This window comes from Haliotis rubra, unplaced genomic scaffold, assembly GCF_003918875.1.
Source record: "Haliotis rubra isolate DU_JTF1 unplaced genomic scaffold, ASM391887v1 Scf3, whole genome shotgun sequence".
In the NCBI taxonomy this organism is placed as follows: domain Eukaryota; kingdom Metazoa; phylum Mollusca; class Gastropoda; order Lepetellida; family Haliotidae; genus Haliotis; species Haliotis rubra.
In genome coordinates, this window is record NW_025766968.1 from 4,801,473 (window position 1) to 4,825,587 (window position 24,115).

General features: G+C 40.3%; 1 protein-coding gene across 1 annotated transcript in view; it reads right to left on the reverse strand.

Annotated features, from left to right (window-relative positions):
* LOC124282438 (laminin-like protein epi-1) overlaps positions 1-24,115 on the reverse strand; it is a 57,594-nt gene that overhangs the window by 18,221 nt on the left and 15,258 nt on the right. The window contains 23 exon segments of the mRNA XM_046718423.1: positions 975-1,124; positions 2,690-2,824; positions 4,512-4,688; positions 5,583-5,723; positions 6,381-6,502; positions 6,833-6,985; positions 7,931-8,086; positions 9,134-9,274; positions 9,772-9,968; positions 11,065-11,242; positions 12,025-12,166; positions 13,110-13,212; positions 13,684-13,767; positions 13,769-14,178; positions 14,906-15,046; positions 15,732-15,947; positions 16,792-16,928; positions 17,737-17,957; positions 18,748-18,848; positions 19,343-19,482; positions 19,733-19,850; positions 20,980-21,109; positions 23,998-24,106. Of these exon segments, the coding sequence (XP_046574379.1) occupies positions 975-1,124; positions 2,690-2,824; positions 4,512-4,688; positions 5,583-5,723; positions 6,381-6,502; positions 6,833-6,985; positions 7,931-8,086; positions 9,134-9,274; positions 9,772-9,968; positions 11,065-11,242; positions 12,025-12,166; positions 13,110-13,212; positions 13,684-13,767; positions 13,769-14,178; positions 14,906-15,046; positions 15,732-15,947; positions 16,792-16,928; positions 17,737-17,957; positions 18,748-18,848; positions 19,343-19,482; positions 19,733-19,850; positions 20,980-21,109; positions 23,998-24,106 (3,602 nt within the window).

The window sequence follows — 24,115 nt, forward strand, 5'->3', positions numbered from 1 at the left end:
TAGTGCTACATCGACCACATGAGAGTCTTATGAGCAAGGCATGTGCAGCTACGCGCGGAATCAATTTCATCGTCATGCACTGCACATGCACTAGCCTACATCTGCTCTACCTTTCACAAACCAAATAGGTTTGCTCATTGCCGTGCACCGCCTACTTCTCGTAAACACGTTCTCTGCACCGGTCCAACTTATGCTTCTTTGCCAGTAGAGTCTGATATTATTTCATTATCTACTGGTATGTATTCAACACTATTCTGCATTTTACTGAGCAGGGTTATGTCCCTTAATAGTGCGAAAATTCATTGATTATGACAACAAATTATCAGACTAAAAATATCCTTAGAATATCAACAGACCTCTTCTTATTCTCTTCCCACAGAGGTTACTTGTCATGTCTTACAACGAACCTCTGTTCTAATACGGCCATATTTCCCAGTTCTCGTAAAAGCCCCTAGCGAATTATCTCCCTTCTTTCTATCCAATCAGAACACATTTTACATCGACTTAGATCCAACTTGAGTGATGTAAGCAAATATGGGGCTGCAAATATCCCTGCCCTGCCGGGGACTTGTGTTGATGTGACACACAAGTCATATAATGGCTAGCTTGTTCGTTGTCAACGAGAGGCGATGGAGATGCCATTGATCTGCCATTACATGACTGAGTTCTGTCTAGAAGAAATGTTTGCGCATCACGCATAGAGGGTCTAGTTTTCCCGAAGCTTATGGAAGTTACCGAGGCCTTGAGAATGATCACTTTTGAAACAACGTCGCTGATTGCACAACTAAATCTGATGGCAACCAATCACGAATCCTGAACACTTGGACCATGAAAGGGCCATATTAGAACAGAGGTTTGTAGGAAGATATGACAAGTAACCTCTGTGGGAAGAGAGTGACCTCTTCAATGTCAGAAGGAAAATGTTTTGACAAGTTGACGTCAAGGCGAAATGTAACAAGATACGTCAGTTTTACCTGAGCTTCCGTCTGGTGTACAGAAATCATGTTCACTTTGGTCTGTAGGTCATTGAGTTGTGCATCGCTAGATGTGAGCTCGGTGGACTGGGTCTTGTAGTTCTCTCTGATACCACCTTCTTTAGCCAGCAGCTCAGCTACAGTAGCAGCCTACAACAATGCTTGAGTAATGTTTTACGACATTTTTAGCAATATCACTTCGGTGGACAAAAGAAATGGGCTTCACACATTGTACCCATGTGAGGAATCAAACCTGGGCCGAGATTTTCGAATTTCTCTTAGCTCTAAGATAAACGTAAGTGCCATACATTAACATTAACTTACGACTATCTTAGCGCTAAGAGAGCCTAAAAAGTCTAAGCCCTGGGTCTTTACCTTGATTCACAAGTGTTTAAACCACTAATGCAATTCCATATTTTGTGAGCAGTTAAAACCTATATTTTATTCTTGAGTTGTAAGAACTGAAGATAACACATTTGGTCAATGAAAATATGAAACTGACATAACAATATCACTAGGCATGATCATTTACATTTGTAATAGTATTTTCTGTTTGCTAGGCACTGTGTTATGTTGTATATATTACTGTATGTGATATTCTTGAAGAATACAGTGGAAATAGTACACACATTTTGTTGTATTATCAATCAAAAAATTGCCAATATCATAATTCAGAACAATCCAGTGATATGAAGAAATTGCATCTGAAACGAATATTTTAAGAGGAATATTATATTTCTACAGCTTGTTGGATTGAATGCCATTTTTATAAATATATATCAAATTTAAAAAATACCTGCCAGCTTAGCACCTTGGGATGTTGCTGGATATTTTTCATATGGAATGGGTTGATGAGAACTGTACAATCATTTCTTATGATTGTGGAAAATGTTTTGTTGTTTTTATTCAAATCATTTCATCTCCACCTGCCAACCACCTCCCCCCAAATCATGCCCCATGTCCTCTGCATGAAGAAAAAGAGGTACTACACCATGTGCAGTCATGATGTACATCAGCCTTCATGTAAACCATCTGTCAATAATAATGCCCATGGATGCCTCAACAGTGAAAACCCAAAATAATAAATAAAAATAAATAGCTTCTGCCTTATTTTTATAAACAACTGGATGAAATAATAAAATTCATGTACTGTTTCCTTAGTTAGGTTGCTTTTTTATGGGTTTTTATGGGAGTACTAATGTTTGCCCCAAACTTCCCTATGTGGCAGAAATTGTATCATTTCCTTTAAACTACATCTGGCTCAGGTGAGCAGTAAAATTCCTTAAAATATGAATTGGTGGAATCGGTAACTGCAACACGTATCTGACAATGTGATTCTTTTTTGTAGGCTTGAGGTTTTAATACATTGCTCCAACGGGTTGGTGGGGTAGCCTCGTGGTTAAACCCTTCATTCATCACGCTGAAGACCTGGGTTTGATTCCCCGCATGGGTACAATGTGTGAAGCCCATTTCTGGTGTCTCCCACTGTGATATTGCTGAAAGCAACTTAAAACTAAATCCCTCACTAACTCCAAAGTACAAAGGTAACTGGATTTGTTGTCCTAAACATTTACTCCTTTGATTTTTGTGGACACCAGCTGGTACATGTATTATTATAGGGTAATGCACAGTCATTCACAAAAAGAGTGTTTAATAATTTTCAGTCCTTTTCTACCAAATTGAGAAGTCAAGCAACACGTGACATGAGTCCTGACCTGTGCTTCTGCCTTGGTCCTCATGTCCAGCAGGCTCGGGTCACTGGTGATCTGCAGGTAGGTTGTGTTGGCCTTGTCCAACTGGGGACTGAAGTTGAGTCCAAGAGCTCCTCCGGCTGTACCCTGGCCTCGGTACTGAAACAAGACATCAAGATCACTCTCATCTACCTACCGCATCACTGACTCGATCATTCAATACCCTGGCCTCGGTACTGAAACAAGACATCAAGATCACTCTCATATACCTACCGCATCACTCACTCGATCATTCAATACTCTGGCCTCGGTACTGAAACAAGACATCAAGATCACTCTCATATACCTACCGCATCACTCACTCGATCATTCAATACCCTGGCCTCGGTACTGAAACAAGACATCAAGATCACTTCTCATATACCTACCGTGATCACTCACTCGATCATTCAATACCCTGGCCTCGTACTGAAACAAGACATCAAGATCACTCTCATATACCTACCACATCACTCACTCGATCATTCAATACCCTGGCCTCGGTACTGAAACAAGACATCAAGATCACTCTCATATGCCTACCACATCACTCACTGATCATTCAATACCCTGGCCTCGGTATGAAACAAGACATCAAGATCACTCTCATATACCTACCGTGATCACTCACTGATCATTCAATACCCTGGCCTCGGTACTGAAACAAGACATCAAGATCACTCTCATATACCTACCACATCACTCACTCGATCATTCAATACCCTGGCCTCGGTACTGAAAACAAGACATCAAGATCACTCTCCTACCATCACTCACTATCATTCAATACCCTGGCCTCGGTACTGAAACAAGACATCAAGATCACTCTCATATACCTACCACATCACTCACTCGATCATTCAATACCCTGGCCTCGGTACTGAAACAAGACATCAAGATCACTCTCATATACCTACCACATCACTCACTCGATCATTCAATACCCTGGCCTCGGTACTGAAACAAGACATCAAGATCACTCTCATATACCTACCACATCACTCACTCGATCATTCAATACCCTGGCCTCGGTACTAAAACAAGACATCAAGATCACTCTCATATACCTACCGCATCACTCACTCGATCATTCAATACCCTGGCCTCGGTACTGAAACAAGACATCAAGATCACTCTCATATACCTACCACATCACTCACTCGATCATTCAATACCCTGGCCTCGGTACTGAAACCAAGACATCAAGATCACTCTCATATACCTACCGCATCACTCACTCGATCATTCAATACCCTGGCCTCGGTACTGAAACAAGACATCAAGATCACTCTCATATACCTACCACATCACTCACTCGATCATTCAATACCCTGGCCTCGGTACTGAAACCAGACATCAAGATCACTCTCATATACCTACCGCATCACTCACTCGATCATTCAATACCCTGGCCTCGGTACTGAAACAAGACATCAAGATCACTCACTCACTCATTCATTTTCTGTCGCCAACTGTGCCCCTTGTCCATTCAGATTCAGTAAAAATCAAGAAAGCAAGATTTGCAGGCACCCAATTCAAGGTAATTCATGGATTGATATGTAGGTTTGTTGTAACAATTATCTTCACAGCTTTAGTCCTGAACCAAATTACTTTCCCTTCTGATTAACTCATTCCGCTATACAGAAGCCCTACATGAAGCAAGTCTATTTCCCCTGGTTCTGAATCCCCGAACTCCCTCACGTTTCCTTCTCAATTCAAATAGTTATTTGATTTTATCAAAAATACACATTCAGAGACTAAGCGCTACTCAATCACAGCTTTAATGGGAGTAGCAGTAAGACTGTACCGTCTGTGCTGTGGTGTTGTACTGCTGGAACTTGTACACGTAGTCAGTTCCTTTTTGTGTTTCGGTTCGAGCAAGGTCAAGGGTGCTGAAGCTTTGAGTAAGGAGGCCATTTAGTCTTGCATCTTCAGCAACAGACATGTTTTTCTGGAGAGCTGCAGCTGTATTCAAGGTGGCAACCTACAGAGAACAACAAAATAGATTGGAAATGTGCAACAATATAAGGCTCAATATAATATTCTGTTTCCATTCACAACTATATATCATCATTTTGTTTTAATACAAATGTACAATTTGGCCACACAGCACACTAAAATTCAAATAAAGTCTTTACTACACTTGTTCAGCAGATTTGTACCTGACAACTTTGTGTCATACTGTTTGTCCAATATATTACCCAATGCACTGCATCTATGAGTTTGGAATAGGAGTTAAAGTGGGTGAGTATGGTTTTATGCCGCATTTAAGTAATAATCCATCAATATCACGGTGGGGGACACTAGAAATGGGTTTCACATATTGTACCCATGTGGGGAATCGAACCCGGAACTTTAGCGTGACCAACAAACTCTTTAACCACTAGGCTACCCAACTGCCCGGAAAAGGAGGTAAAATTTTAACAGTGTGGCCTACATGGTGCTTGGGATATCTGTGTTCAAAGTAAGCACTATGTTGGGAAGTACATGTTAAATCTCTCAACATAAGTAAGGTTTGGCCACACCTAACAAATAATGAGAGTTACCTCCCTTATGTAAAGGTTAATTTCATCATCATACGTAACAAATATTCCCTGGAAAACCTCCCTGCATCCAACACTGCATTGTTGTTTTGAAAAGAAAATAAGGCAACATGTATTACCCTTCAGACCCACAAAGAATCTTCTGCACAGATGACTAACATAGTTGCAAAAGTAATCAACCAGTAATGACGTCACATCAGACCATTCAGAAAAATGCAGCTTTGTAATATCATATTGACGTCAGTAATCACTAAACTGCACATGTGCAAGTTTCAAACTTTACAATATTACATTATTATATCATCTTTCAAGCTCCGTGTCTAATTCTGTCCTACCTTCTGCTTGAACTGGTCCACCTGCCGTCTGGTGCTGTTTTCCTGAAGAGTCATGTTTGCGGTCATCTCACTGACTGTACTGTTGTTGGTGTCGGTCAAACCCAGGTCAGTCATGGCCTTCTCCAGCTCTGCATGAAGAGACTGTAACAGAATCCACTTCTTGTTGAGCATAACAGAAACACCAACAATTGTGTAACCTGAAAACCATTCACCATTTGTAGTTTTGTAATGGAACTGATGTGAAATCATCAATACAGTAAACTGTGTTGATAACAAACATTCTTAAAACAAATTAACAGATATATTGAATTTGGGGGTGATGGCCACTTGCTTTATCTTTCAGTCAAAACACAAATAACGAACTATAGCTTGAACACAAAAACATTTGTGGTCCTATTGAGTTTGTTATAAGCAAAGTTTACTGTAGTTTTGTTACGTTGTCTTTCAAAAGCCTTTTGTGAAAACAAGAATACCTTGGCATTTCTAATTTAATCCTGAAACCAGTCGACATATTGGCACTGAAAGGCCATATATTGACTGAAATTGAAAAGTGGACTGCAAAATCCCTTTTGATCCTGCCTGATGTATGTTGATATACTGGTCTGGACTCCGTGAGGTATATTATGGCAGTATCACAGCAAGGGACACCAAAAATGGCTTCACAATTGTACCCTTGTGGGGAATCAAACTCAGGCCTGGCATAACCCTGTAGATGAGTGAATGCTTTCCCCACAAGGCTACCCCACTGCCCCGACTTGGTTTCAACTATTCCCTATTCCACAACTGTTCTATCCCTACCTGAAGTTCTTTGTCTTGTGCCTGTATTCCCACAATATGTTGTGAAACTGTATATGTTTCCTGCCATTTTTCTTCCAATTTTCTTGTATCATTACCCAAAGAAGTTGAACACACGTCACACTCTGCAAAAAGTAGAAACAATCAAAACACAATAACTAACAATCTTTCAAACTCTATTTGTGATGCGATTTCATTCACATATTCATTGAATATCTTCACTGCTAAGCTCGTAAAAATAGAGACATCTTGTAAACCTGATGGTTCCATCCTGTTGTGAAATAAATAAGAAACTGCTGGTAGAGAGTGATGTTCTTCGTATATATTCCAACATTCTACTAATTTAATGGAAATTAATTCCCCTGGATATCAGAGGATAGTTATTGGAATAGCATTATCTGCATGATAATCTGAAACAATATTGAATATAGACTGGCCTGCGTTCATGACAATACCTTTGCATCCAGTGTCGCTGAAGTCTATAAAGAGAGTTTTACAGCTGTCACATGTCCGACCGGTCACTCCTGGCTTGCATGGACACTGGCCAGTAGCATTGTTGCATAACGCGATATTCCCACCCTCAGTCCCAGTTAGATTACAGTTGCATGCTACAAGGAAACATGTAGGAAATGTTGCATAGATTATTGTTATACTGATTACTATTAGTCATTGCTCCCACACAGATAACTGTCACAGACATAACTATTACTGTCACAGTCATTACTGTAACACTGATTACTGTCTCAGTCATAACTGTGACACTGATTACTGCCTCAGTCATTACTGTGACACTGATTACTGTCTCAGTCATTGTTGTAACACTGATTACTGTCTCAGTCATTACTGTAACACTTATTACTGTCTCAGTCATTACTGTGACACTGATTACTGTCTCAGTCATTACTGTAACACTGATTACTGTCTCAGTCTTTACTGTAACACTGATTACTGTCTCAGTCATTACTGTAACACTGATTACTGTCTCAGTCATTACTGTCCATCATTACACACTGATTACTGATTACTGTCTCAGTCATTACTGTAACACTGATTACTGTCTCAGTCATTACTGTAACACTGATTACTGTCTCAGTCATTACTGTAACACTGATTACTGTCTCAGTCATTACTGTAACACTGATTACTGTCTCAGTCATTACTGTAACACTGATTACTGTCTCAGTCATTACTGTAACACTGATTACTGTCTCAGTCATTACTGTAACACTGATTACTGTCTCAGTCATTACTGTAACACTGATCATTTCTGTACTGTCACAGTCTCATTTACTGTAACACTGTAACACTGATTACTGTCAGTCATTACTGTCTCAGTCATTACTGTAACACTGATTACTGTCTCAGTTACATTGTAACACTGACTTTGTCTGTAACACTGATTACTGTCACAGTCTTTACTGAACACTGTGACACTGATTACTGTCTCAGTCATTACTGTAACACTGATTGCTGTCACAGATCACCGCCATATAGCTGGAATATTGCTGAGTGCAGCATTATACAACAAACCAACCAACTTTATATACACTTACCAGTACATTCCTGATCCGGTAGACCAAAGTAGCCATCAACACATGTGTCACACCGACGACTGACGGCAAGAACATTAGATTTACATACACACAGACCCTGGTCTATACACTGGGTGTTCACGCTTCCTTTCTCCACACAGTCGCAAGCCTGACAACCTGGAGATCAAACAAAACTCATATATTTTGTCCACTGGACATAAGAATTTCTCTGGTCTGAATATTAGAACTATGCAACTATAAATCATGGAATCTAAGTGAAGTATCATACTCTCACTTGCATCAATACAGAGATGCATTTCTATCTTGACATTTATTTGAGAACTGTAAATTTTATCTCCTGTTCACAGTTCCCGTTCCCATGTTTACCCTTCTTGTGCATGGGTATCACAACATCACAAAGATAACACTGACCAATGTGATTGAGACACAGGTACAATAGTGCTCCTCATCCAGTTCCACCTGCTGGTGTCAATGATCCATTCATATAATTCCCATCACTATGTCTTTTGCACTCAACTGATTTTGTTTCAGTGGATAATTGAGACTAGTTGTTCTTTGACAAGGAAATTTTACATTTACCACTGTTGATCAAACAGTTATGACAGCCGCAAACTACGCATGATGTTGTATTTTATAGAGTCCTTGAACGACATTTTGAAGTGATACACATAAAAGCAAGAATTTATGATGTCAACTTCATTATTTTGAGGAACATGATGTTTCAGATTTTTTACTTACTCTTTCATCTATCACCTTATTTCTTGGTATCCTTGTTAAATAATCTTGAACACTTCTCACATGGCTTTGTGAAAATATCAAGTGATGATCTCATGTTACAAGACGAGGATCATGGATTTTATCTTGAGACCAGTTTAAGGCATCAGCAGCCTTTATATTCCTGGACCCCCGAAGATTCGGGTAAGAATTTGTCTTCAGCAGCCCATGCTTGTTGTTAGAGGTGAGTAACAGGATCGGGTGGCCAGGCTCGCTGACTTGGCTGACACATGTCATCATATCCCAATTGTGTAGATCATGCTCATGATGTTGATCACTGGATTGTCTGGTCCAGACTTGATTATTTACAGACCGCCATCATATAGCTGGAATATTGCTGAGTGTGGTGTTAAACAACCAACCAACCAATTATATTGGTCAAACATATATTGGTGCAGAAAGTGTAGTCTAAACCACCTCAACCCTCACCTGGTGGAGCAGTACTGAAGCCCCAGTAGTTGTCGAGACATCCATCGCAGGTCCTGCCCCCAACACCAGGGTGACATGGACAGCTGCCATTGTACCGGTCACAGATAGAGCTAGTCGATCCCGTTGTGTTGCAGGCACACACTGAAACATCAGATATTCAACTACTACACTGTTTTAAGGAATCATGCGGTTTACTGTTATGTTTGTATCATACAGTGGCTGTGCAGAGTTGCTTCCCTTAGGTGTGGCAGAAACCTATGACATTGGGTTTGAATCCTAGATCTGAGCTGATCGTATTGTAGGTTTGTCAGCTTCAATTTGTAGGATATTCACAATAACTGATTAACATTTAAGATCTGCATCAGTTTGACTGATGACACTGGACCTCAAAGTGGAGTTTGACCCCAACAGCCTGCATCAAACACTGGGTGTTAGAATACTGGGTTGTCTCCCCTCGGTTCAGCAAAACCCCAGAGGATTAAATGTGATTGTAGTAATATTTTGTCAGCATCACTGGGAGTTGTAAACCTTCATGATCTGCATCACTTTAGGTTTCCTCTCACATTAAAACAACAGTTAACAATACCATATAAATACTGTTGAAAGTGTCGAACATGCTGACATGACATTCTACTCACCGTCACAGGCATTAGTCACCGGGTTCCTGTAGAAGCCAGTTATGCAGAGTTCACAGTTGTTTCCTGTTGTATTCGAGTCACAGCCGTGACAGATTCCTTTGATTGGATCACAGATGTCAGTTCTGTTGTTGCAGTCACACGCTGTGCATCTTCCTGTACCAGGGGTTGATGGTTCACCATAATGGAATGGTTTACACCTGATACAGACAACATCAGATTGTGATACAGTGAGTGAGTGAGTGCAGATAGTCAGACTTCTACCTTCTTTCAATAATAATGCACTAAAAAATAAAATAATAACACCTTGAAACTTTAAAACGCACACTGTTCATCTCGTAAGTGTGTCACCGTAACAGATGAGAGCTGCATCACCGTGAGTGAATGAGTGAGTGGTTGAGTGAGTGGTGAGTGAGTGAGTGAGTGAGTGAGTGAGTGAGTGAGTGAGTGAGTGAGTGAGTGAGTGAGTGAGTGAGTGAGTGAGTGAGTGAGTATGGTTTTATGCCACTTTCAGCAATATTCCAGCAGTATCACAACAGGGGACACCAGAAATGGGATTCACATATCATTACCGTGTGGGGAATCGAAACTGGGTCTTCGGTGTGACAAGCGAAAGCTTTAACCACTAGGCTACCCCACCACCCTGATGATACACTTCATGAAAGTGTTGAGTCAAAGAGTACAAACTGTTGCAATCATGACACTGAGTGTCAACAGTTGACTGGGAACCAAGAATTGCTCTGCAAGTCCAACATTCAGTCCAATGACAGGGTCCCTGAGAAAGCAACCTCAAGAAAATTTAGATCTCAGTTTTCACTATCGTTAAACAATCATCTGAAGACAACCCAATATTGGTCACACCAGAAAGACCTTTCATCCAAACCATCACAGCCAATTATCACATCATATAAATGAAAGTTTATTTGTGTTTTTGAGCCTAGCAATCTCAAAAACATGAACACTGAACACATGAACATGATTATTCTGAATGACAGTTACGATCTGTACAAATGATTCCATCAAAACTGAAATCGAAAACATTTTCTAAAGTCTTTGGGATTTACTGCCATACCATCTTGCCAGTCTATTTAACCATAACCAGTTGAGATACTAATAGCATGCAGAGGTTTAAGGAGGGAGATACTGTTAGTTTCTCAACTGGTTATGGACAGTTGAGAGTGAAAAGGACTTCTGTTGAAAATCTTTTAGTGCATTGACAGCCAAAATATAAGACTTCTGATCTGAAGTAATGTGTTGTTTGAATAAAAATTATAGTTACTGGTAAAATGTACTGACATATCACAATGGTCGCCTGTGTATTCTTGGTTACAGAAACACTTGATGACGGAGCCATTATTGGTGCAGGATGTGTTCACAACACGGGGGTCATAGCATGGACACTGGCTGCAGTCGTTGGGATTCCCTGCGGTGGCATTACCATAGTAACCAGGCATGCACATCTCACAGTTTGCACCTGAAACATTCAAACATATCATCAGTTAAAATTCAAAAAGATTTATTCTGAAGGTTGATATTGCCCAACATGTGCTCCTTGGCTATAGAAATATAATGGTTATAAATTATCTGATACATATGATGGGATTCAAACATGGACCTTCTGATTCGAGGTCCTTAGGGCCAGAGGTTAATACCATTAACAAAAGCAGAAAGAACTGGTATCATCTGTGGATTTACTCTCCCTGATATAGACCAATAATCTATGATCCTTTCAGCGTTTTTGTCCTTCCACAGACCCATGAAGATCTGCATTAGAATTGATCTTCAGTAACCCATTCTTGTCGTAAGAGGCGACTAACGGGATCGGGTGGTCAGGCTACCTGACTTGGTTGTCAAAATATCCCAATTGCGTAGATCGATGCTCACACTGTTGATCACTGGATTGTCTGGTAAAGACTGAATTATTTACAGACAGCTGCCATATAGCTTCAATATTGCTGAGTGCAGTGTAAAACTAAACTCACTCACTCATCCGTCTTAAAGTATGTTTTGAATGCACACACTTATAACAAACTGACAAATATTACGAATTTTTTTTGGTCAATTGCTGTATATTTTAGTCAAAATGCACATAAGGAGCTGTGGTTATAACTAAAATTAGTTGTCTTTTGAGCATTATACCGGATACCTAGCAGGGTTAGGGTTAGGGTTAGGTTAGGTTTGGTGTTAGGATTAGGGTTAGGGTTAGGGTTAGGGTTAGGGTTAGGGTTAGGGTTAGGGTTAGCGTTACACGCATACCTGTAGTCTGGTGCAGACAGTTCAGACAGTCCCCGGTGTTGGGATCACAGGTAGAAGCGTGGTTGTTACAGGTACATGGCACACACACGCCCAGATACGCATGGCCGGTCACGTTGGCACGCTTGTAGCCTGGCGCACAGCTCTGAAGGGAAAACATTATCTCAGGCTTTTCCATAAGGAAATTACTTTCCTATGACTATCGTAACTCCAAACTTTAACACTGACTTAAAATGATTTTATTCTGCAAGGATCTTTTATGTAGCATGGTTCTTGATGTCAACTTATGAAAATTCAATTGAGAGTACAATGTATGAAAAAAAAAAAAGTCGCATCAGCAAAAACACATCTCAAGGCAGGTCATGGTACCCGGTACTCAGTTATTACGAGCTGTCATCGATCAACAAAAGCAAACATTATTCTAGGAACAACACCTGAGGGCAAACATATCATTACAAATGTAAATATTGTGTTTGTGCTGTTGACATGATTTCATTTCAGATAACTTATAAATGGATTGTATAATACAGCATTGATTTTGATGGCATTTATTGGGGGTCGCCTTATAGGTTGTACTTGGGGGCACTCACAATGGGGATATCTGGAAGTCAACTTTGAGTGGCATTTTAGAAGTTGGGAAGTACAATTTAGAACAAACTTTATGGATAACAACGTCTTATATTTGAGAGTGCAACATTTCCATACAGATTCTTGACAACGGTACAAATATCTGTATAGAAACGCTGCACTCACAAATAAAAGAAGTTGTTATCCATAAATTATATCTGGAAGTCAGTTGGAGTACATCCATTGGACCAACATACAACAAAGTTTCTGTTTTCTGTTCAGTAAGGCCTCTATACTTCAGGGGCGATGGGGTAGCCTAGTGGTTAAAGCATTGGCTCGTCACGCCGAAGACCCGGGTTCGAATCCCCACATGGGTACAATGTGTGAAGCCCATTTCTGGTGTCCCCCGCCGTGATATTGCTGGAATATTGCTAAAAGCGGCGTAAAACCAAAACTCAGTCAGTCAGTCTATACTTTAGCTGCCATGATCATACACCACCATGTTACGACAAGTTACAAACCTCGCATGACAGTCCCGTGTAGCCGGGTCCACACTGACACTTCTCCACACTGCTGGCAACAGGGCCCACAACTCCTTCCACACTGTACTCAAGGCGAGACAGGCTGAAACAGGGAAGACATGGTTTACACTTACACATATAACACCAAGGCCTCATGTATTTATAATGGATTTTACTCATTAGACAAAAGGTTGAGGCCTATTCACAAATGTTCAGCTAGCAATATCAAGCATACCCTCTAGTTATTATATTGTTTGGTTTGCAAAATAAAACATATCAACAGCATGAGCATCGATCTACGCAATTGGGATACGATGACATGTGTCAACCAAGTCAGTGAGCCTGACCACCCGATACGACAAGAATGGGTTACTGAAGATCAATTCTAACCTGGACCTACACGGGTCTGCGTCTTTGAGACAAACAATTAATCAATGAGTTAGGGTGTTGGGCTTAACACTGCTTTTAACATAATGCTACTGATATCATGGCATGTCAGCAGCAGTATATATGACAGAACTTACTAAGTTACATAATCTGTATTTGTGAAAACAGCATCTATCAAAGAACTTACTAGGTTACATGATCTGTATTTGTGAAAGCAGCAGGAATGAGAATGACTTCAACATTTGTGAGAGCCAACAAAAAATTGTCCTCGTGTAATGTCGGAACCATTTTCCCACTTCCACTCCGCCTCTGTCAGGCCTATGTCGATATTGGATGTAACATTCATCATAAGAGCATTAATGTCATGCACAAGCCGTTTCTTGTCTCGTCCAATCAAAACTGCTTTTGTTGCAGCTGGCGTCCCGGCTGCAACCACAGGCTCAACTTTGACCTCCGCCTTGATGGTGCTTCCGTAGAGAGGCAGCAGGGATCCGGTGAGTTCCGGAACCTTCCAGTAGACGTTGCCTGCTGGACCTACAACAGTCCTGACAGACACACGGCTCGTGGCAGGGTCTGTGTAAGGAGTCACCAACTGGGAGGCGTTGACAACACCATCTTTATCTGCCACTGATACTGTCGGCGTCAGTTGTCCTTGAGATGACTGAGCAAGTGTAGCAGTTTTCTGAAATTAGAAATCCAGTAATTTGAGCACATCAAAATTAAATGTTGACATTCAAAGGCAACTTATATATTAAAGAGGCACATGTCGATAGCGCGCTTTGGGAAAATCGGGATCATTTTGTGATAAAGTATTCATAAACATATAAAGCCCAGATGAATTCAAACAGTAATTTGCATATAGTACTCTTGCTAAACATACCATCAATGTAAAGGAGTAAGTTATATTGTTGTAACATGTCTACCTCTGATCATCTATTCAAAATTCAGACATATTCAGTATGTTGCAGTAAGCATTTGCATATTCCTCCACCTAAACATGCATGAGAGAACCTTCAGTGTTGATGGATTCAGCAACAATAGGTCAATCTTCTGCCACCTAACCACAAGCTCCCAGAATGCTATGAACAATATACAGCTGCCGCACCCGTGAAGATCCGGGTTAGAATTGGTCTTCAGTAACCCATGCTTGTCGTAAGAGGTGACCAACGGGATCGGGTGGTCAAGCTCGCTGACTTGGTTGACACATGTCATCGTATCATAATTGCGTAGATGCTCAAGCTGTTGATCACTGGATTGTCTGAACTCGATTATTTACAGACCACCACCATATAGTTGGAACATTGCTGAGTATGGCAAGCTTCATGGTCACTTTTAGAAACTTAAGGATGTCTTATTATAAATCAAAGTATCCTGGATTTACAGTTCTATGACTGTGGAGCAGTACATACCGACTCTTGTCTGCCTGTGGAACTGGAACACTGTGACGTGATGCCTGTGCATATACAGTCGAGACAGCCTTTAGTGTTGTTGCCATGGAGATAGAAGGATCCTGCTTTACACTGGTTGCATAGCAACCCCTCAGCATTGGCCTGAAGCATAAAACATTCAAATCCATCAAGTCATATCCTACATTATTGGAGGACATATTAAAAAAGCATGGAACTACACGATCCATGATAATGAGATGTTTGCGTGAAGATGATCCATTTTTGTGGAAGCAGCAATGGCCGAGTGGGTTAGATGGCTGACTTTGTGTGCTGACAATTAGGTGCCTTACTCTGAGAGTCTGAGTTCGAATCCCAGATGGGACTCAACCACCAAGAAGTACTAGAATCTGTACTTTACTGAGAAAGTGTCAAGTCCCAAATATAATATACGTTGCATTTGATCACTTTTTAAAAGGAACTGATTATTCAAGGCACTGTGTATTCAATGATTATTCAAATTTGTCACTCACTACCATCTGAATGAGTGAGTTGGTATTTATTGTTCCTTTAACCCCAAATAATGGCATGTTGCAAAAAGAAAGGCTGAAAAGATGCAGGCCCAAGACATTTAATACTTTGTTGAACCCATGGGCACAGGTTTGGTGCTAACAAACCAATAATAACAATCTGGGATTCAAACCCATAACCACCAATGCAGAAGACACCTATGGGACACAGGGACACATGATCATCTCTGTACAGCGAATGTTGGACCAGCCTCTAGTCTCACACTGACTGAAAGTGTTCAGAAATCAGAGCACTGTCGTCCACTACAAGAACTACATACCTTACAGGTACATTGACCCGTTGCTTTCTCACAAACAGTGGAGGTGGAGCCAACGCTGTCGCAGTTGCAGGGACTGCATCCAAGGGTGCTGAAGCCAGTGAATGTGTCTGCACACTGGTCACACTTGACGCCCTGTACTCCTATCTTGCAGGAACACACCCCTGTTGTTCCGTTACACCATGTCCGTAGGGAACCAGTGCTGTTGCAGTTACATTCCTGTTGGCATACACATTAGTGTTTGATGTATAAAACATCACAACATCATAAGCTTGACTTGATCATGTATCTATACGCACAAGAAAATGGTGTTAATTAATTTAAATCAAACAACCTGTTTGAGACAAGGCTCACTCATGAAAATGCCCTAATTCAAATAAAAAATATTTCAAATTTCTGAATATGTGTGCTATTATATGTGTACAGAACTGTCAGACAAAGATCAAGTCATAAAAATCCCCAATTTCAACATAAGGATGACAGTAGCTACTCATTTTGTGTACAATGAAGTCATGTTTGAACATATATTAGTTAGATGTTCTGTGGTCAAATATCAGTCCTCTAATCATTCAAACAGTATATATATATCTTGATATGCAGTCACAAACTTAAATTTTGTCAGACTTTGCTGAATAGGAACACTGATATTAAATACTTGTGAAGCAGATCTGAGCAGGATGACAAGAGAAGACAGGATAAAGGTGAATGTAATAGCAAAGTGACATGATGGTGGTTGAATGTGACAGGATGGTGGTTGAAAGGATGATGTGAAAAGGATGGTGGTTGAATGTGACAGGATGGTGATTAAATGTGACAGGATGGTGGTTCCATGTGGCAGGAAGTGGGAGGCAATGACAAGACACTGACAAAAAATGCCCTGACATGAGAAAAGGTGACAGGACGTGGACGGATATGGAAAATGGTGACAGGAAGTGGGTGGATGTGATAAAGGTGACAGGAAGTGGGTGAACATGAAATAAATCAACAGGAAGTGGTGAAGTTGTTGAGAAATAACTAATGATTTTAGGAGTCCAAACATGACATGTAGAAGAGTGATGCTGACCTTGCATCCAGTCGTTGCATCCCAGCCCCATGTGTTGAAGTTACACAGGTCACACCGCAGTCCGATAGTGTTGGGGGGACAGTTACACTGACCCGTCACCGCATCACACACAGCATTGCTGGACGCACAGTTGCAGCCTGGATAACAAGCAAGGTGACTCCATCAACATCAGTTGAAATAACTTTCTTGTCATGACTGTCCTAATGCTAACATCTTGCTGTGACACCATGGTACTGGGGGATACTGTGATCATTTTATTGCTGAAACTGATCTCCACTCACTATTGTTGACAATATATGTAGGTACTCTTTATTTATCATTAAAAAGTAATATTTCAACTATATCACGTTGGTCTGTAAAATCTTCAGGCTTTGCTAAACAAACCAGTGGTGGATATAATGAGCACCCCAGGTCCACATTTAATGACAAGCAATAAGGTGATGGGGACCATTCCTGACCCAGGTCAACTTTAGGTGACTGGGATCAGAGTGTTTGGGAGCTATTCCAACCTGGGTCCAAATTGATGACAACCCGTGAAGATCCGAGTTAGTTGATCTTCAGTAACCCAACCTTGTCGTAAGAGGTGACTAAGAGGATCAAGTGGTCAGGCTTACTGACTTGGTTAACACATGTCATTGTACCCCAATTGCATAAATCGATACTCATACTGTTGATCACTGGATCGTTTAGTCCAGACTCAGTTATTTACAGGCCGCTGCCCTAAGTCTGGAATATTGCTGAGTGTGGGGTAAAACTAAACTCACTCATTCACTCACCCAAATTGATGACAGGCAACAGAGTAAAGGAGACCTGTTCTAACACCTTTGGTTTAATGTGTCTAATGTGTTACTGCTTCAAGTGCCTTTGTTTAGCTACCAGATATTCCAACTTGTGTTCTTAAATCAAATATTTACAACAAAACCACTCTCTGTGAGTTCCACTTACTTGAACAGCCAGAGTCAGTGAGTTGGTAGAAGCCAGCGCGGCACTTGTCACACGCCCTTCCCGTCACTCCGTCTTTACACTGGCACTGACCGCCAAATGGATCACATGTTGCAGCTGACCTGCCCAGTTGGTTGCAGTCACAACTTCGTGGGCCGTTCATGTAGTAGCTCATCACTGAGAACAAGCCAGCCTTACAGATGCTCTCATCGGCAGTTCCATTCCTGTAGGTGCAAGGCCACTGATATTACAGTTGTCCCAAACGTTAAATATATTGTCAGATGAAACATAAGTTCTGCTTGCAGTTTTTTTAAGATCTAAGATCAGTTCCCTCAAGCAGATTCAGCCTTTAATTCAATCTCAGTAAAATCTGGGTGCCGTTGTACAAAGCAATCTTAACGCTAAGGGGACTGCAACTCCCACACCGTTTCATAGACTTAAGGTAGTCTTAGTGCTAAGGTTGTTTTGTACAATTGCACCAAGGTCTCCTGCATGATATGTCTAACTATTTGAGAGTGAAATATTGTTTTGAGTTTCAAATCTATACTCAAAATATACATATTGTAAGTGGAGTCTATGCTATACCTTTTTCTATGAGAATACCAAACATAGACAATGCTTTTTAGTAATAATCTATGTTCAGTGAACAAATACTGAATTGATAATACTCCAGAAACAACATTCAAAACAGACTTGCCAAATATAGCTGGATAACAACTGCTAATGAGAATGCTAAAAGACTTAACAATTACTATCGGATAACACTGTTGACAATAATGTGTATCACAAGCAAAAGGTTTGGTTTGCATATGTTCCAGACATATTATCAGGATTCCAGAGAAAAAAACTCTTCCGACACACACACAGAGTGACAATTACACAGACACTCAGACACAGACTCAGACACAAACACAAATTCACACACACACACGCATGCTCACACATATTTGTGACACTGCAACACTTTTAACACAAATGATGTTAAATATACGAAGATAAAGTAAACACACATACTTCATGTCGTTTGTGACCACGTCACATTTTTGGTCAAAGTCGGGGCTCTTGAGCAGTGGTGCCGTGTTGGTGAGCTCAATGGGGACACACATCAGTCGATCCTGTAAATAATTCTCATGGTAGGTGTCACAGCTGTCATGGGCATTTAACGTTACTCTTAGGACTCTGATGTGGCCTCTGCATATCATTAAAGGACTTTCAGGCTTATGAGAATCTGCTTGAGTACAGACAAGCTTATTATGGGAGTGAGTGAATGTGTTATGTTTTGTTCAATACAGGTCTTCAAATCATCTCCCCAAACATAATCTCTTCAGTGTCATACCTCAGAGTTACCTCCCTTGAACATGATTAACTCAGTGTCATACCTTTAAGTTATCTCCCTTGAATGTAATTTCCTCAGTGTAATACGTCAGAGTTATCTCCCTTGAACATAATTTCCTCAATGTCATACCTATGACTTCCCCAAAAGTGTCACATCTGGAAGTCAAAGTCATCCCTTCTGAACATACAATCCAACTAGCTTCATTTCAGGGAATTATCTCCCCTAAACATCATCTCCATGCTGCTATTGCAGAGTAATCTCCCTTGAACCTACCAAGTACAATGTGCCAAGGACTATGAATGTACACAGCTGAGTACTTGGCTGGAGAGTGGGAGTCCTGTAGTTTATGGTATCCACATAGCACCAGCGGTCAGGACATGCCAAGAAGTATATGGTCATCGGCCGAGGGTCATCTTAAAAATAAAAGAATAAGTGAAAATACCAATGGACATACACATAAAGATCAGAGGAAGAGAAAAACAGGTCTCCATTATCACTTTCCTATGGTGAACTTGACCGTAAATCATGATGTTAATGTGTGCATGAAATTCATGTGATCAAAGATTCTGAAACTGTGACTGAATTTTCTCTTTTGAATATAAGCATTAATAGAGCAATGTGTGTATAACTTACAGCAACAAGCATATGTTTTTTTTCACTTACCTGAGAAGACTTGCATACTGGCTGTTGTGTTGGCAGGGGCTGAATAACGGATTAGAATATTACACGTCCCACTAAAGGTCGTGCCCCCAGGAAACACTATGCTTGTCTTGATACTGGACTGAAATTTATAATAATAATAATAATAATTGGTCATTTATATGAGGCTGAACTCCGCACGGACATGCTCTAAGCGCATACAACATGGTGGACATTACGCTAAGTAACGCAAACTGCCTGCGAGACGCTAGAAGGTTAAGTCATATGACTTATACTACTGGGTACCCATCTTCTGCAGGGTGAATTTCACTAAAAATCTATAACAATATTTCTTCAACATTTTTGATCAACCATTTAATATTTGGAGCAGCAACATATTGTGAACGACTCACACTGTTAGGACATCAAGCCAAACATTTATAATTGTTTTACAACCAGTAAAACATTTAGGTTTTCAAGGACTTTTAACATTAAGGAAGAATCCCAGATCACTCAATATACTTAACACCACATTGTCAGTAACATGCCAGAATTTACCATGAGGACAAGTGCTACCAATAACTAAAACCAAGATCACTATCTGTGACCATCAGGATCATCTTGACAGGCATTACCTTAAACAAGCATCATCTCAAACAATAATCACTTTCACCGAAGCATTCATCACTTTGAAAAAGTATCTTCACCTCAAACAGTCACTAATCATTAATTTAAACCGACATCTGCTTTGTAATCATCACCTTTAAAAATCATCATTTAGGGATTATTGTCATCAATAAACAGCCATCACCAAAAACAGTCATCACTTTACACATGCATCACCTCAATAAAACTCATCACCTCAATAACAATCATCATGTTAAACAATAATCACCTTAAACAACTTATCACCTCATTAAAACTCATCACCTTACACTAGCATCACCTCAATAAAACTCATCACTTAAAACAAGCACCACCGAACAATCATCATCACCATAAACGATTATAGTCAGTCATAAATATCACAGTATCACTACACCATTCACTACTACATATCAGATAGATACAGATATGGATATATATAACGATATAGATATGGATACAGACATTGATACAGACATGGATATAGATATGGATGCCACAGACATCATAATCAAGCACCACAACAACAATCTGCATCGCCAGCAGCAGCAACACAACATTGTGTTACCTGCACCTTCAGCCCCGTTACAGGTATAACACAATAACAACACTGTAATTTTGCCTACCCCAAAATTCTGTGTTGCGTATCCATTTCCCATAAATCCAGGAATGTCTCTGTGAGTCACAGTCCCGAGGCTGTCCTCGAAGTCTGTATGGATGAAGTGAACGTCTGGGGTGAAGAATCCTGGAGCAACACTGGGGATGGGACAAAATGCTTGTTTAGTGGAGGTCCTTCCTTCCCTCAGCTCATAACACATACAGTGCTGTAATTGTTTACATGTCACAGAGACAGGCTCTTAATAGAGGCAGGTTCTAAATAGAGTCAGCTCATAATAGAGGCAGGTTCTAAATAGAGTCAGCTCATAATAGAGGCAGGTACTAAATAGAGTCAGCTCATAATAGAGGCAGGTTCTAAATAGAGTCAGCTCATAATAGAGGCAGGTTCTAAACAGTCAGGTTCTAAATAGTCAGCTCATAATAGAGGCAGGTTCTTAATTGAATCAGCTCATAATAGAGGCAGGTTCTAAATAGAGTCAGCTCATAAATAGAGGCAGGTTCTAAATAGAGTCAGCTCACAACATAGGCAGGGTCAGTTCAAATAGAGTCAGCTCAGCTCATAATAGAGTTCTAAATAGAGGCAGAGTTCTAAAGTCAGCTCATAATAGAGGCAGGTTCTAAATAGAGTCAGCTCATAATAGAGTCAGGTTCTAAATAGAGTCAGCTCATAATAGAGGCAGGTTCTAAATAAAGTCAGCTCGTAATAGAGGCAGGTTCTAAATAGAGTTAGCTCATAATAGAGTCAGCTTCTAAATAGAGTCAGCTCATAATAGTGGCAGGTTCTAAATAGAGTCAGCTCATAATAGAGTCAGGTTCTAAATAGAGTCAGCTCATAATAGAGTCAGGTTCTAAATAGAGTCAGCTCATAATAGAGGCAGGTTCTAAATAGAGTCAGCTCATAGCAGGTTCTAAATAGAGTTTGCTCATAATGCAGGCAGGTTCTAAATAGAGTCAGCTCATCATAGAGGCAGGTTCTAAATAGAGTCAGTTCAGTGGCAGGAGTCAACTGATAATAGTTACTTGCATGATATTTAACACTGAAAACACAAACTCAACTATCCAGTATCTAAACAGCAGAGCCAAGTTGCTCATCAGATTGAAAGTGACAAGAGGACAACATTTATTATTCAGAAAGAGCTAATCAAGAGAATGAGTAAATACAATTTGTTTTAAGCTTCAGTAATATCCCATCCATGTCATGGCTGTACATAAACAATGAAGGATTGACAAGACAAACCAGTGTTTGATATTACGAACATGTAAGGGAAAAAGCGTTATTCCAGAATGGAACAGCATTCACCCATAAACAACACTTGAGACAAAGAAGTAACTAGGGCTGTATGCTACATCGAACTATCAATGGATTGCAATTGTTGAGCCTCCGATAGCATTTAATCGATGGTAGGAATGAAAAACTATCGATGCAACGATAGTATGTGTGACTATTGATAGTAAGGTATTTAGAACCTGCCTCTATGATGAGCTGACTCTATTTAGAACCTGCCTGTATTATGAGCTGACTCTATTGCAATACTATTGCAATAGTTGGTCGCAATAGATTATGTAGTATGTAGCAATAGAATATATCCAGGGGTGGAAATAAAGCATTGCCCGACGCCCAAGCCAAGTGTTTTTTTTCTGTCGGGCAAGCAAATTTGTATATCACACTGTTCCAGTGTCCAGTTGATATTCCAATGTTAAAGGTCACATGCAACCAAAAAATCAAACATAATTAAAACACAATTATCACTTATTCATGACATATAATATACATTGCTGGTTATGAAAAAACATATAAACAAAATTATAAGCGTACAATCGCAAATCAAAAGTGCAATATTGTGTACTTCGGTTTACTTCCCAAGAAACGAAGCAGCCGGGATACCGAACCCAGTCAGAGCGGGTGGGTGTGCACTCAAGTGTAACGGCTGGTTCATTTGCAGATGCCGTCACGGCTCATTGTGTGTGTATATATAGAGATGTTGGGTTTTGTAAATACATGCTCATTTTTTGTGTATAACATTTTACAATCAACAGACATCATAACATGTCATGTGTTCAAGTATCACACCTGCCTGTCTGTGTAATTACATAATGTGACAGAGGCCGAACCGGGCCATAAATCAATGCATTTTGTTTATGGTGTATAGCCTGATTGGTGTTAAGTTCAAATTGCAGGTCAGTGATAGCAGCTGTGTATTGAATATTGTCATTAGCAGACAGGCAGGCAGACACACAGGTGTCAATAAAACAAGACATTGAATTTTGTCTGTGACAACGACATATCTATATCTCAATTCTGTCAACGCTAAATAATGACATTGCTTTCAAGTATCGAACTGAGAAAGTGACTCGGTAAGAAGAACGTGTGGTGAAATAGACAAATGAAATTATATAAACAGTTAATTTACTGTCATAACATATAAAAAGCTCGCGCCTGTGAGATATCAACAAAACATTAGAAAAATAGCTCACACCAATGCCTTCACCGGAGTATTCAACCCGCTTCCAAGCTGCGCGAACCTATTTCACTGCGCACATGCTATGAGCGCAGCCCAGCTGTTGAAACCCGTTTTCCCCAGAAAAGTCGGGGGAAAATTAGTGAAACGTTTGAACTCCGATTTTGCGCGTTTTTTTTCATCGCGTTATTTTTCAACTTTATAAGTTGAATTTGCATTTTTGACGATTTGTTTCGGTAAGTCCATACCGAAAGGTATCAGAATCTGCAAAATTGTGTTTTACGTTGCATGTGACCTTTAATTATGTTGTTTATTTAAAAAATCAACAAGAAAACGGACGGTATAGTGGAAAAATTATCAGGCCAAGTGATTTTACATGTGCCACTGTACCGGAGTACACTAGCAATTTTAAAGTGATTTCCACCACTGATATCTATCGCAATAGCTGTTCCCCCTCAATAGTCACCCCTAGAGGTAATATCCATGACAACTGGAGACAGGGGATGTATATTGCTCATCACAATGCCTCATCAGCTAATCCAAGTGTTTGATATCAGTCATACATACCTGTCACACTTCCTGCCCTGGACATTTGGTCGACAGAAGCACTGTCCAGTGACCTTGTTACACGTTGTTGAGGAGGCCCCGCCAACATCACACCCACATGGGGTACAGCCTAGACAAC